The sequence below is a fragment of the Notolepis coatsorum genome (genome assembly GCF_963971535.1).
Source record: "Notolepis coatsorum genome assembly, chromosome: 1".
NCBI lineage: Eukaryota > Metazoa > Chordata > Actinopteri > Aulopiformes > Paralepididae > Notolepis > Notolepis coatsorum.
Window position 1 is genome coordinate 254,432,516 of NC_140165.1, and position 14,797 is coordinate 254,447,312.

Here is a 14,797-nt window from a genome sequence, read left to right on the forward strand (position 1 = left end):
TCAACCGAGACATTGCTGATTGTTTTATTTTATATGACTACCAACTGCCTAGCCAGCCGTGTATCAATCTAGGATGTAATGATAACGTTACCACACTGACTGTGTCGATGGCTCTCTCAGTTACAGTGGGTGACAATATTGTCACAAGGAAAGATGAAATTACATACCTAGGTTCCATCCTAGAAGCAAATCTTTCCTGTGACAAAATGCCATCCAATGTAATAAAAAAAGTCAACCAACGAACTAGATTCTTGTACCGGATCTCCTCTCTGGTAAACAAGAATACCCTGAAGACTCTGGCAGGAGCACTCATTCAAGGGTACTACGACTATTAGGGATGGGTACCTTTCACATTTGAACCGATACGGTACCGGTACCCGTGAATCGATATCGGTACCCAACGGTACCTTTTTTCGGTACTTTAGTCTCAAGAAATGTTATTTACCTACCTCAGTCATGAAAAAAAAATCCAAACTTCAAATAACTACAATTTCGACAGTTTTCGGCTTGCCATTGCTCCGACTGCTTTGTTGTTGAATCAAGTCAAATCCTAGGTAAGCATATATTGTGCATGTGAACGTTGGTATCTCACTTGAATCGATACTCGGTAGTACCGACGTGTTTCGGTTCGGTACCTCAAAAGTACAGAATTCGGTACCCATCCCTAACGACTATGCTTGCACCTCATGGTACCAAAGTACCTCAAAGGCGCTAAAAACAAGATTACAAACATCACAAAACAAACTGGTCAGACTACTACTTGACCTTACTCCTAGAACCCACCTCACCCCTGCCCACTTTGACTACCTAGGATGGCTTAGAGTAGAAGACAGAGTACAGCAACTTGCAATGGGCTTGGTCTACAAGATACACTAAGATACCCATGTACATGTCAAAATACTTCCCAAAGGCCAGTGAATACCACGACCACAACACCAGAGGGAGCTCCACAAATCATGTTAAACCCAGATTCGGCTCAAACAAGGGACTAAACACGTTTAGCAATTATGCCACATCAATGTGGAATGCCCTACCCACAGCTGTAAAGGAATGTGAATCACTACCCACTTTCAAAACCACTCTCAAAGAACACCTACGGGAGACTGCAATTCGAAACTGGCCCCTGTAAATGTCCTAACCCAACCCCCTCCAATGTACAGTAAATTACCTAACCCAAGAATACACAAGACCCTCTTCTTAGAACCAAGTATGGTTTTGTCGATATTCCAATGGACCCTGATGTAAACAAGATGAAAGTCTTTCTCTGGTCTGCATCCCCTTAACAATTGTGTGTATTGAGCTGTACTGTACTGTACCCATTCTGCAATCTGTTAATAACGTTTGCAATCAATCAATCAATAGCAAGCCAAATTACTTACCGATTTGTGCAGCTTCAAATGTCGAACGAAGTTGGAAGTTGTTGCTTGTTGTTGTTGCTTGTTGTTGTTGCTTGAAGTTGTTTTCGAGCCGCACGTTTTGCACACTGTTTTTGTTGACCACCACCACGTAGATTTTATAAGCAAACGAAGCAATCTTTGGTATAATTTTCCACTGAATCCGTCGTTATTAACGTTCGTAACGTAAGATAGGTTCTTTGAGCCAAGACACTATTTACATTTAACTAAAACGTTATTTTCTTTGTGCTCAACAAAAGAGAAATAATGAGGATATCCAATATCATGTGTAACGCTGGGCGCCGCCATGACAGTTTAACAAGTAAACAAAGAAAGAATAAAACACGGCCACTATCTCCGCAGGTGACAGGACGAACGCGGAAGTGCAACTCCGTTAGGGAAAATATACATGCGAGCCGCGAGCCGGCTGTGCGAATGAAGTGTATTCGCTGGAAATTTATTAATTCACGGCACATTTAACACTTTGACTGCCAGGGGGCGTCTTTAGACGTCTTTGCTGGCCATGCTAAAGTTGCCGGGGGACGCTGTACGTCGTCTTTATATCAATATTTCAAAAATCTGCGATCGGATTCATAATGTCCCTCCGCTGGCCTGAGATTCACCAGCAGGACCCACTGAGCTCTCTGGCGGTTCAGGAGCGCCATCTGGTGGCCGATCGGCGCAAGCGCTTAACAGGAAGCGCACTAGAGGTTTTGCTAGACGTCCGTATTGCTTCCGGCCACTCGGTACATGTCCCGTGACTCTAGCTCGTCACTCTACATAGCGATCGATTGCCAATAACTCGATAAACAACATGATTTGGACGTATATACCATTATACAAGCTGGAGATGGACCGGGTAATAATATATCCCATAATGATAAAATTTCTACTCGACGATGATCGCCCAACGGCGCGCGGAGACTGGGGTGAGTTTCAGCGTGTAACGTTACCGTCTTCGATAATAACTGATATTATCAACATTTGACCCACATTAGATGATTGGTATAACGCTGCCCACGGAATTATAAACGCCCCCTCGCCCATCCGGTCAACATCAGATGACGTGTAGTAACTTCTAGAAGTACGTCTAGTTGGAATTTTTTATATCGCGCTGATTGCCATCAAACTGTATTTCATCATCAATATAATGCATTTGGGGCTATATATCACGTTCTGGAGAAAGCTGCAGAAAGAGATGAAAACATACTTATACATTAGACCATACTTTACTATGAATATGTGAATGAAAAAGTTTAACGTTGCTACACAATGAACAATACATATAGGACTTTGAATGGGCCCTAATAATGGCAATGTAGCAATAGAATTTAAAAAGTTATAGCCCTGCAAAGAAGGGGACTTTCTCCATAGACAAATAGCGCTGGCAATCTATGGTATATCATTAATTTAACCTTAGGCAACCAAAGTGTTAATAACATAATTTTTTTTAATCTTTTTTAATTAATCTTTTTCCCCCTCCTTTTTCCTCCGATTTTCTCCCATCCCAATGTTAGTCGTTATGCCAATTCCCAATCCCCTTCCTGGTCGCTGCGCACTTACCCCCCACAGTCGGTCTGGGAGAGTGGAGGCTATCACGTGCTTCCTCCGACACACGTCCAGCCAATCAACCGCTTCTTTTCACCTGGCAGCGCGGATTCTCACTGAGAGGGCGTAGCGTGTGGAAGGATCACACTATCCCATTTAGATCCTATCCGCGCTTAGCAGGCGCCCCGACCGAACTGTAGGAGTCGCTGTTTACAACGACCCGGACCCACCCCGCCAGCTTCTCCCACCCTCTAATACTGCCAATTGTATTAGTGTGAACGGCCAGCCAAGCTGGTGACAACCCCGGAGCTGTGAGCTGGATTCGAACAGGCGAATCCTAGCGTCTCCGGGGTTGGTGACGAACGCAATCTCCGCTACGCCACCTGACCGCCTAATAACATAATTTTTAATCGTTGGGCATGGGGGAATGTATCAAGTCTTCTCAAGTCAAAAGGCTCAAGTCCAAGTGAAGTCACGAGTCATTGGTGTCGAAGTCAAAGTCTTTTTTGTTTTGGTCAAGTCAAGTCATTGAATTCGTGACTCGAGTCTGACTCGAGTCCAAGTCATGTGACTCGAGTCCACACCTCTGCAAGGTACCCTAACTGGCATGATATACGTGATATGTTGTAGTCCGTGCAGGTTGTGGTGGTTAAGAGTCCGATGGTTTGGTAGAGTAGACTCAGCCTGTCCTCTGTCTCCGCCAGGCTCTGAAAGCTATCGTTGCCATGGACGCCGCCGGCCTGGTGTTGGGATGGCGCTACTTTGACCACGCTGCCCATCTAGGGGGCGCCCTGTTTGGAATGTAAGTAGCTTTGCCTTTTTTTATTACCCATTTGTTACCTTTTTTTCAGCAAATGATGAAAACTTTCTGCAATAAAAATATATATAGAAATATATATACATCTGTTTTATGTAATAAGTAGGGCTGTCAAAGTTAATGCTTTAACTTTGGAGATTAATTAAAATTATTTAAAGCATTAAAATAAATGTATCTAGAATAATCTATGGAGTGAAAACTCTTCAACGTTCTGAACTTTCAGCAGTATATTTGCTTGAGACATTATCGTCCTCTAAGTCAATCTGCACTTTATGATAGGCCTGGGTTGATATAAGAAAGAGGTCTAGCTGAGTCAATGTTGATGGTTTTGTTGAACATTTGTATTTCACAGGAGAGAAACTGTATTCAAAGAAAGCTATTAAAATAGTCTTTGAATCTAAATATACTTTCTTTGTGTTGATTTTACATTAATTCCATGATTTTACTCAAGTAAATATCTGTTACAAGCTTCGGTCTTAATCTTAATCAAAATTATTATTATTTATTTTAATACATTTTGACACGTCACTGTATGGATATAATATCGGCACACAAGATATTGCGATATATTGCTGTATGGATGTTTCCCCCACCCCTGGTGTTAACCCTATGGTACCCAATAGTGGAAACTGTTTGCCCTGTTTAGCCCTTTAGTGCAAACCAGGCGAGCTCTAGTTCACCTGTAGTTCTTAGGGGAGGAGCTCTAGTTCACCTGTAGTTCTTAGGGGAGGAGCTCTAGTTCACCTGTAGTTCTTAGGGGAGGAGCTCTAGTTCTTAGAGGAGGAGCTAGTTCACCTGTAGTTCTTAGGGGAGGAGCACTAGTTCACCTGTAGTTCTTAGGGGAGGAGCTCTAGTTCACCTGTAGTTCTTAGGGGAGGAGCTCTAGTTCACCTGTAGTTCTTAGGGGAGGAGCTCTAGTTCACCTGTAGTTCTTAGGGGAGGAGCTCTAGTTCACCTGTAGTTCTTAGGGGAGGAGCTAGTTCACCTGTAGTTCTTAGGGGAGGAGCTCTAGTTCACCTGTAGTTCTTAGGGGAGGAGCTAGTTCACCTGTAGTTCTTAGGGGAGGAGCTAGTTCACCTGTAGTTATTAGGGGAGGAGCTAGTTCACCTGTAGTTCTTAGGGGAGGAGCTAGTTCACCTGTAGTTCTTAGGGGAGGAGCTCTAGTTCACCTGTAGTTCTTAGGGGAGGAGCACTAGTTCACATGTAGTTCTTAGGGGAGGAGCTGTAGTTCTTAGAGGAGGAGCTAGTTCACCTGTAGTTCTTAGGGGAGGAGCTCTAGTTCACCTGTAGTTCTTAGGGGAGGAGCACTAGTTCACCTGTAGTTCTTAGGGGAGGAGCTCTAGTTCACCTGTAGTTCTTAGGGGAGGAGCTAGTTCACCTGTAGTTCTTAGGGAGGAGCACTAGTTCACCTGTAGTTCTTAGGGGAGGAGCTCTAGTTCACCTGTAGTTCTTAGGGGAGGAGCTCTAGTTCACCTGTAGTTCTTAGGGGAGGAGCACTAGTTCACCTGTAGTTCTTAGGGGAGGAGCTCTAGTTCACCTGTAGTTCTTAGGGGAGGAGCTAGTTTACCTGTAGTTCTTAGGGGAGGAGCTCTAGTTCACCTGTACTTCTTGGGGGAGGAGCTAGTTCACCTGTAGTTCTTAGGGGAGGACCTGTAGTTCACCTGTAGTTCTTAGGGGAGAAGCTCTAGTTCACCTGTAGTTCTTAGGGGATGAGCACTAGTTCACCTGTAGTTCTTAGGGGATGAGCTAGTTCACCTGTAGTTCTTAGGGGAGGAGCTCTAGTTCACCTGTAGTTCTTAGCGGATGAGCTCTAGTTCACCTGTAGTTCTTAGCGGATGAGCTTGTTCACCTGTAGTTCTTAGAGGAGGAGCTCTAGTTCACCTGTAGTTCTTAGAGGAGGAGCTAGTTCACCTGTAGTTTTTAGGGGAGGAGGTAGTTCACCTGTAGTTCTTAGGGGAGGAGCTCTAGTTCACCTGTAGTTCTTAGGGGAGGAGCTAGTTCACCTGTAGTTTTTAGGGGAGGATCTAGTTCACCTGTAGTTCTTAGGGGAGGAGCTCTAGTTCACCTGTAGTTCTTAGGTGATGAGCTAGTTCACCTGTAGTTCTTAGGGGAGGAGCTAGTTCACCTGTAGTTCTTAGGGGAGGAGCTAGTTCACCTGTAGTTCTTAGGGGAGGAGCTAGTTCACCTGTAGTTCTTAGGGGAGGAGCTAGTTCACCTGTAGTTCTTAGGGGAGGAGCTAGTTCACCTGTAGTTCTTAGGGGAGGAGCTAGTTCACCTGTAGTTCTTAGGGGAGGAGCTCTAGTTCACCTGTAGTTCTTAGGGGAGGAGCTCTAGTTCACCTGTAGTTCTTAGGGGAGGAACTCTAGTTCACCTGTAGTTCTTAGGGGAGGAGCTCTAGTGCACCTGTAGTTCTTAGGGGAGGAGCTCTAGTTCACCTGTAGTTCTTAGGGGAGGAGCTAGTTCACCTGTAGTTCTTAGGGGAGGAGCTAGTTCACATGTAGTTCTTAGGGGAGGAGCTAGTTCACATGTAGTTCTTAGGGGAGGAGCTCTAGTTCACCTGTAGTTCTTAGGGGAGGAGCTCTAGTTCACCTGTAGTTCTTAGGGGAGGAGCTCTAGTTCACCTGTAGTTCATAGGGGAGGAGCTCTAGTTCACCTGTAGTTCTTAGGGGAGCAGCTCTTGTTCACCTGTAGTTCTTAGGGGAGGAGCTCTAGTTCACCTGTAGTTCTTAGGGGAGGAGCTAGTTCACCTGTAGTTCTTAGGGGAGGAGCTCTAGTTCACCTGTAGTTATTAGGGGATGAGTTAGTTCACCTGTAGTTAATAGGGGAGGAGCTCAAGTTCACCTGTAGTTCTTAGGGGATGAGCTAGTTCACCTGTAGTTCTTAGGGGAGGAGCTAGTTCACCTGTAGTTCTTAGGGGAGGAGCTCTAGTTCACCTGTAGTTCTTAGGGGATGAGCACTAGTTCACCTGTAGTTCTTATGGGAGGAGCTAGTTCACCTGTAGTTCTTAGGGGAGGAGCACTAGTTCACCTGTAGTTCTTAGGGGAGGAGCACTAGTTCACCTGTAGTTCTTAGGGGAAGAGCTAGTTCACCTGTAGTTCTTAGCGGAGGAGCTCTAGTTCACCTGTAGTTCTTAGGGGAGGAGCTAGTTCACCTGTAGTTCTTCGGGGAGGAGCTAGTTCACCTGTAGTTCTTAAGGGAGGAGCTCTAGTTCACCTGTAGTTCTTAAGGGAGGAGCTCTAGTTCACCTGTAGTTCTTAGGGGAGGAGCTCTAGTTCACCTGTAGTTCTTAGGGGAGGAGCTAGTTCACCTGTAGTTCTTAAGGGAGGAGCTCTAGTTCACCTGTAGTTCTTAGGGGAGGAGCACTAGTTCACCTGTAGTTCTTAGGGGAGGAGCTAGTTCACCTGTAGTTCTTAGGGGAGGAGCACTAGTTCACCTGTAGTTCTTAGGGGAGGAGCTAGTTCACCTGTAGTTCTTAGGGGAGGAGCTAGTTCACCTGTAGTTCTTAGGGGAGGAGCTAGTTCACCTGTAGTTCTTAGGGGAGGAGCACTAGTTCACCTGTAGTTCTTAGGGGAGGAGCTCTAGTTCACCTGTAGTTCTTAGGGGATGAGCTAGTTCACCTGTAGTTCTTAGGGGAGGAGCTCTAGTTCACCTGTAGTTCTTAGGGGAGGAACTAGTTCAACTGTAGTTCTTAGGGGATGAGCTAGTTCACCTGTAGTTCTTAGGGGAGGAGCTCTAGTTCACCTGTAGTTCTTAGGGGATGAGCACTAGTTCACCTGTAGTTATTAGGGGATGAGCTAGTTCACCTGTAGTTCTTAGGGGAGGAGCTAGTTCACCTGTAGTTCTTAGGGGATGAGCACTAGTTCACCTGTAGTTATTAGGGGATGAGCTAGTTCACCTGTAGTTCTTAGGGGAGGAGCTAGTTCACCTGTAGTTCTTAGGGGAGCTCTTTTTCACCTGTAGTTCTTAGGGGAGGAGCTCTAGTTCACCTGTAGTTCTTAGGGGATGAGCTAGTTCACCTGTAGTTCTTAGGGGAGGAGCTCTAGTTCACCTGTAGTTCTTAGGGGAGGAGCTAGTTCACCTGTAGTTCTTAGGGAATTAGCTAGTTCACCTGTAGTTCTTAGGGGAGGATCTAGTTCACCTGTAGTTCTTAGGGGAGGAGCACTAGTTCATCTGTAGTTCTTAGGGAGGAGCTCTAGTTCACCTGTAGTTCTTAGGGGAGGAGCTAGTTCACCTGTAGTTATTAGGGTATGAGCTCTAGTTCACCTGTAGTTCTTAGGGGAGGAGCTAGTTCACCTGTAGTTAGGGGAGGAGCTAGTTCGTCTGTAGTTCTTAAGGGATGAGCTCTAGTTCACCTGTAGTTCTTAGGGGAGGAGCTCTAGTTCACCTGTAGTTCTTAGGGGAGGAGCTAGTTCACCTGTAGTTTTTAGGGGAGGAGCTAGTTCACCTGTAGTTCTTAGGGGAGGAGCTCTAGTTCACCTGTAGTTCTTAGGGGATGAGCTAGTTCACCTGTAGTTCTTAGGGGAGGAGCTAGTTCACCTGTAGTTCTTAGGGGAGGAGCTAGTTCACCTGTAGTTCTTAGGGGAGGAGCTAGTTCACCTGTAGTTCTTAGGGGAGGAGCTCTAGTTCACCTGTAGTTCTTAGGGGAGGAGCTCTAGTTCACCTGTAGTTCTTAGGGGAGGAGCTAGTTCACCTGTAGTTCTTAGGGGAGGAGCACTAGTTCACCTGTAGTTCTTAGGGGAGGAGCTAGTTCACCTGTAGTTTTTAGGGGAGGAGCTAGTTCACCTGTAGTTCTTAGGGGAGGAGCTCTAGTTCACCTGTAGTTCTTAGGGGATGAGCTAGTTCACCTGTAGTTCTTAGGGGAGGAGCTAGTTCACCTGTAGTTCTTAGGGGAGGAGCTAGTTCACCTGTAGTTCTTAGGGGAGGAGCTAGTTCACCTGTAGTTCTTAGGGGAGGAGCTCTAGTTCACCTGTAGTTCTTAGGGGAGGAGCTCTAGTTCACCTGTAGTTCTTAGGGGAGGAGCTAGTTCACCTGTAGTTCTTAGGGGAGGAGCACTAGTTCACCTGTAGTTCTTAGGGGAGGAGCTAGTTCACCTGTAGTTCTTAGGGGAGGAGCACTAGTTCACCTGTAGTTCTTAGGGGAGGAGCTCTAGTTCACCTGTAGTTATTAGGAGATGAGTTAGTTCACCTGTAGTTAATAGGGGAGGAGCTCTAGTTCACCTGTAGTTCTTAGGGGATGAGCTAGTTCACCTGTAGTTCTTAGGGGAGGAGCACTAGTTCACCTGTAGTTCTTAGGGGAGGAGCTAGTTCACCTGTAGTTCTTAGGGGAGGAGCTCTAGTTCACCTGTAGTTATTAGGGGATGAGTTAGTTCACCTGTAGTTAATAGGGGAGGAGCTCTAGTTCACCTGTAGTTCTTAGGGGATGAGCTAGTTCACCTGTAGTTCTTAGGGGAGGAGCTAGTTCACCTGTAGTTCTTAGGGGAGGAGCTAGTTCACCTGTAGTTCTTAGGGGAGGAGCTCTAGTTCACCTGTAGTTCTTAGGGGATGAGCTAGTTCACCTGTAGTTCTTAGGGGAGGAGCTAGTTCACCTGTAGTTCTTAGGGGAGGAGCTAGTTCACCTGTAGTTCTTAGGGGAGGAGCTAGTTCACCTGTAGTTCTTAGGGGAGGAGCTAGTTCACCTGTAGTTCTTAGGGGAGGAGCTAGTTCACCTGTAGTTCTTAGGGGAGGAGCTAGTTCACCTGTAGTTCTTAGGGGAGGAGCTAGTTCACCTGTAGTTCTTAGGGGAGGAGCTCTAGTTCACCTGTAGTTCTTAGGGGAGGAGCTCTAGTTCACCTGTAGTTCTTAGGGGAGGAGCTCTAGTGCACCTGTAGTTCTTAGGGGAGGAGCTCTAGTTCACCTGTAGTTCTTAGGGGAGGAGCTAGTTCACCTGTAGTTCTTAGGGGAGGAGCTAGTTCACATGTAGTTCTTAGGGGAGGAGCTAGTTCACATGTAGTTCTTAGGGGAGGAGCTCTAGTTCACCTGTAGTTCTTAGGGGAGGAGCTCTAGTTCACCTGTAGTTCTTAGGGGAGGAGCTCTAGTTCACCTGTAGTTCATAGGGGAGGAGCTCTAGTTCACCTGTAGTTCTTAGGGGAGGAGCTCTTGTTCACCTGTAGTTCTTAGGGGAGGAGCTCTAGTTCACCTGTAGTTCTTAGGGGAGGAGCTAGTTCACCTGTAGTTCTTAGGGGAGGAGCTCTAGTTCACCTGTAGTTATTAGGGGATGAGTTAGTTCACCTGTAGTTAATAGGGGAGGAGCTCAAGTTCACCTGTAGTTCTTAGGGGATGAGCTAGTTCACCTGTAGTTCTTAGGGGAGGAGCTAGTTCACCTGTAGTTCTTAGGGGAGGAGCTCTAGTTCACCTGTAGTTCTTAGGGGATGAGCACTAGTTCACCTGTAGTTCTTATGGGAGGAGCTAGTTCACCTGTAGTTCTTAGGGGAGGAGCACTAGTTCACCTGTAGTTCTTAGGGGAGGAGCACTAGTTCACCTGTAGTTCTTAGGGGAAGAGCTAGTTCACCTGTAGTTCTTAGCGGAGGAGCTCTAGTTCACCTGTAGTTCTTAGGGGAGGAGCTAGTTCACCTGTAGTTCTTCGGGGAGGAGCTAGTTCACCTGTAGTTCTTAAGGGAGGAGCTCTAGTTCACCTGTAGTTCTTAAGGGAGGAGCTCTAGTTCACCTGTAGTTCTTAGGGGAGGAGCTCTAGTTCACCTGTAGTTCTTAGGGGAGGAGCTAGTTCACCTGTAGTTCTTAAGGGAGGAGCTCTAGTTCACCTGTAGTTCTTAGGGGAGGAGCACTAGTTCACCTGTAGTTCTTAGGGGAGGAGCTAGTTCACCTGTAGTTCTTAGGGGAGGAGCACTAGTTCACCTGTAGTTCTTAGGGGAGGAGCTAGTTCACCTGTAGTTCTTAGGGGAGGAGCTAGTTCACCTGTAGTTCTTAGGGGAGGAGCTAGTTCACCTGTAGTTCTTAGGGGAGGAGCACTAGTTCACCTGTAGTTCTTAGGGGAGGAGCTCTAGTTCACCTGTAGTTCTTAGGGGATGAGCTAGTTCACCTGTAGTTCTTAGGGGAGGAGCTCTAGTTCACCTGTAGTTCTTAGGGGAGGAACTAGTTCAACTGTAGTTCTTAGGGGATGAGCTAGTTCACCTGTAGTTCTTAGGGGAGGAGCTCTAGTTCACCTGTAGTTCTTAGGGGATGAGCACTAGTTCACCTGTAGTTATTAGGGGATGAGCTAGTTCACCTGTAGTTCTTAGGGGAGGAGCTAGTTCACCTGTAGTTCTTAGGGGATGAGCACTAGTTCACCTGTAGTTATTAGGGGATGAGCTAGTTCACCTGTAGTTCTTAGGGGAGGAGCTAGTTCACCTGTAGTTCTTAGGGGAGCTCTTTTTCACCTGTAGTTCTTAGGGGAGGAGCTCTAGTTCACCTGTAGTTCTTAGGGGATGAGCTAGTTCACCTGTAGTTCTTAGGGGAGGAGCTCTAGTTCACCTGTAGTTCTTAGGGGAGGAGCTAGTTCACCTGTAGTTCTTAGGGAATTAGCTAGTTCACCTGTAGTTCTTAGGGGAGGATCTAGTTCACCTGTAGTTCTTAGGGGAGGAGCACTAGTTCATCTGTAGTTCTTAGGGAGGAGCTCTAGTTCACCTGTAGTTCTTAGGGGAGGAGCTAGTTCACCTGTAGTTATTAGGGTATGAGCTCTAGTTCACCTGTAGTTCTTAGGGGAGGAGCTAGTTCACCTGTAGTTAGGGGAGGAGCTAGTTCGCCTGTAGTTCTTAAGGGATGAGCTCTAGTTCACCTGTAGTTCTTAGGGGAGGAGCTCTAGTTCACCTGTAGTTCTTAGGGGAGGAGCTAGTTCACCTGTAGTTTTTAGGGGAGGAGCTAGTTCACCTGTAGTTCTTAGGGGAGGAGCTCTAGTTCACCTGTAGTTCTTAGGGGATGAGCTAGTTCACCTGTAGTTCTTAGGGGAGGAGCTAGTTCACCTGTAGTTCTTAGGGGAGGAGCTAGTTCACCTGTAGTTCTTAGGGGAGGAGCTAGTTCACCTGTAGTTCTTAGGGGAGGAGCTCTAGTTCACCTGTAGTTCTTAGGGGAGGAGCTCTAGTTCACCTGTAGTTCTTAGGGGAGGAGCTAGTTCACCTGTAGTTCTTAGGGGAGGAGCACTAGTTCACCTGTAGTTCTTAGGGGAGGAGCTAGTTCACCTGTAGTTTTTAGGGGAGGAGCTAGTTCACCTGTAGTTCTTAGGGGAGGAGCTCTAGTTCACCTGTAGTTCTTAGGGGATGAGCTAGTTCACCTGTAGTTCTTAGGGGAGGAGCTAGTTCACCTGTAGTTCTTAGGGGAGGAGCTAGTTCACCTGTAGTTCTTAGGGGAGGAGCTAGTTCACCTGTAGTTCTTAGGGGAGGAGCTAGTTCACCTGTAGTTCTTAGGGGAGGAGCTCTAGTTCACCTGTAGTTCTTAGGGGAGGAGCTCTAGTTCACCTGTAGTTCTTAGGGGAGGAGCACTAGTTCACCTGTAGTTCTTAGGGGAGGAGCTAGTTCACCTGTAGTTCTTAGGGGAGGAGCACTAGTTCACCTGTAGTTCTTAGGGGAGGAGCTCTAGTTCACCTGTAGTTATTAGGAGATGAGTTAGTTCACCTGTAGTTAATAGGGGAGGAGCTCTAGTTCACCTGTAGTTCTTAGGGGATGAGCTAGTTCACCTGTAGTTCTTAGGGGAGGAGCACTAGTTCACCTGTAGTTCTTAGGGGAGGAGCTAGTTCACCTGTAGTTCTTAGGGGAGGAGCTCTAGTTCACCTGTAGTTATTAGGGGATGAGTTAGTTCACCTGTAGTTAATAGGGGAGGAGCTCTAGTTCCCCTGTAGTTCTTAGGGGATGAGCTAGTTCACCTGTAGTTCTTAGGGGAGGAGCTAGTTCACCTGTAGTTCTTAGGGGAGGAGCTAGTTCACCTGTAGTTCTTAGGGGAGGAGCTCTAGTTCACCTGTAGTTCTTAGGGGATGAGCTAGTTCACCTGTAGTTCTTAGGGGAGGAGCTAATTCACCTGTAGTTCTTAGGGGAGGAGCTCTTGTTCACCTGTAGTTCTTAGGGGATGCGCACTAGTTCACCTGTAGTTCTTATGGGAGGAGCTAGTTCACCTGTAGTTCTTAGGGGAGGAGCTCTAGTTCACCTGTAGTTCATAGGGGAGGAGCATTAGTTCACCTGTAGTTCTTAGGGGAGGAGCTCTAGTTCACCTGTAGTTCTTAGGGGAGGACCTCTAGTTCACCTGTAGTTCTTAGGGGAGGAGCTAGTTCACCTGTAGTTCTTAGGGGAGGAGCTAGTTCACCTGTAGTTCTTAGGGGAGGAGCTAGTTCACCTGTAGTTCTTAGGGGAAGAGCTAGTTCACCTGTAGTTCTTAGCGGAGGAGCTCTAGTTCACCTGTAGTTCTTAGGGGAGGAGCTAGTTCACCTGTAGTTCTTAGGGGAGGAGCTAGTTCACCTGTAGTTCTTAGGGGAGGAGCTAGTTCACCTGTAGTTCTTAGGGGAGGAGCTCTAGTTCACCTGTAGTTCTTAGAGGAGGAGCTCTAGTTCACCTGTAGTTCTTAGGGGAGGAGCTCTAGTTCACCTGTAGTTCTTAGGGGAGGAGCTCTTTTTCACCTGTAGTTCTTAGGGGAGGAGCTAGTTCACCTGTAGTTCTTAGGGGAGGAGCTAGTTCACCTGTAGTTCTTAGGGGAAGAGCTAGTTCACCTGTAGTTCTTAGTGGAGGAGCTCTAGTTCACCTGTAGTTATTAGGGGAGGAGCTTGTTCACCTGTAGTTCTTAGGGGAGGAGCTAGTTCACCTGTAGTTCTTAGGGGAGGAGCTAGTTCACCTGTAGTTCTTAGGGGAGGAGCTCTAGTTCACCTGTAGTTCTTAGGGGAGGAGCTCTAGTTCACCTGTAGTTCTTAGGGGAGGAGCTCTAGTTCACCTGTAGTTCTTAGGGGATGAGCTAGTTCACCTGTAGTTCTTAGGGGAGGAGCTCTAGTTCACCTGTAGTTCTTAGGGGAGGAGCTCTAGTTCACCTGTAGTCCTTAGGGGAGGAGCTAGTTCACCTGTAGTTCTTAGGGGATGAGCTCTAGTTCACCTGTAGTTCTTAGCGGAGGAGCTCTAGTTCACCTGTAGTTCTTAGGGGAGGAGCTAGTTCACCTGTAGTTCTTAGGGGATGAGCTCTAGTTCACCTGTAGTTCTTAGGGGAGGAGCTCTAGTTCACCTGTAGTTCTTAGGGGAGGAGCTCTAGTTCACCTGTAGTTCTTAGGGGAGGAGCACTAGTTCAGCTGTAGTTCTTAGGGGAGGAGCACTAGTTCACCTGTAGTTCTTAGGGGAGGAGCTAGTTCACCTGTAGTTCTTAGGGGATGAGCTCTAGTTCACCTGTAGTTCTTAGGGGAGGAGCTCTAGTTCACCTGTAGTTCTTAGGGGAGGAGCTCTAGTTCACCTGTAGTTCTTAGGGGAGGAGCTAGTTCACCTGTAGTTCTTAGGGGATAAGCTCTAGTTCACCTGTAGTTCTTAGGGGAGGAGCTAGTTCACCTGTTCTTAGGGGAGGAGCTCTAGTTCACCTGTAGTTCTTATGGGAGGAGCTCTAGTTCACCTGTAGTTCTTAGGGGAGGAGCTCTAGTTCACCTGTTCATGGTCTGTTAGTTGGAGGGTCTGAATGAAGGAAGATCATTCTCACTGTGGCTTCTGGCTTCTTCCATGGAACTCGTCATGTTGGGCTCATTTAATGAACAAGGTCCGTCATCTGCTGCATAAACAGATCCTATTATGGCCTTGTGGATATGGTGCCACACTAGACAACTCCAGTCCAGATGTCCCACACTACTACTAGACAACTCCAGTCCACATGTCCCACACTACTACTAGACAACTCCAGTCCACATGTCCCCACACTACTAGACAACTCCAGTCCACATGTCCCACACTACTAGACAACTCCAGTCCACATGTCCCCACACTACTAGACAACTCCAGTCCATATGTCCCACACTACTAGACAACTCCAGTCCACATGTCCCCACACTACTAGACAAC

The 14,797-nt window shown here is 46.9% G+C and overlaps 1 protein-coding gene across 1 annotated transcript in view; it reads left to right on the top strand.

The window, feature by feature from the left end:
* The window catches only part of parlb (presenilin associated, rhomboid-like b), a 52,700-nt gene that overhangs the window by 34,438 nt on the left and 3,465 nt on the right, over window positions 1–14,797 (top strand). Inside the window, exon 9 of the mRNA XM_084318328.1 lies at window positions 3,647–3,744. Within this exon, the coding sequence (XP_084174454.1) occupies window positions 3,647–3,744 (98 nt within the window). The remainder of the gene's footprint in view (window positions 1–3,646; window positions 3,745–14,797) is intronic.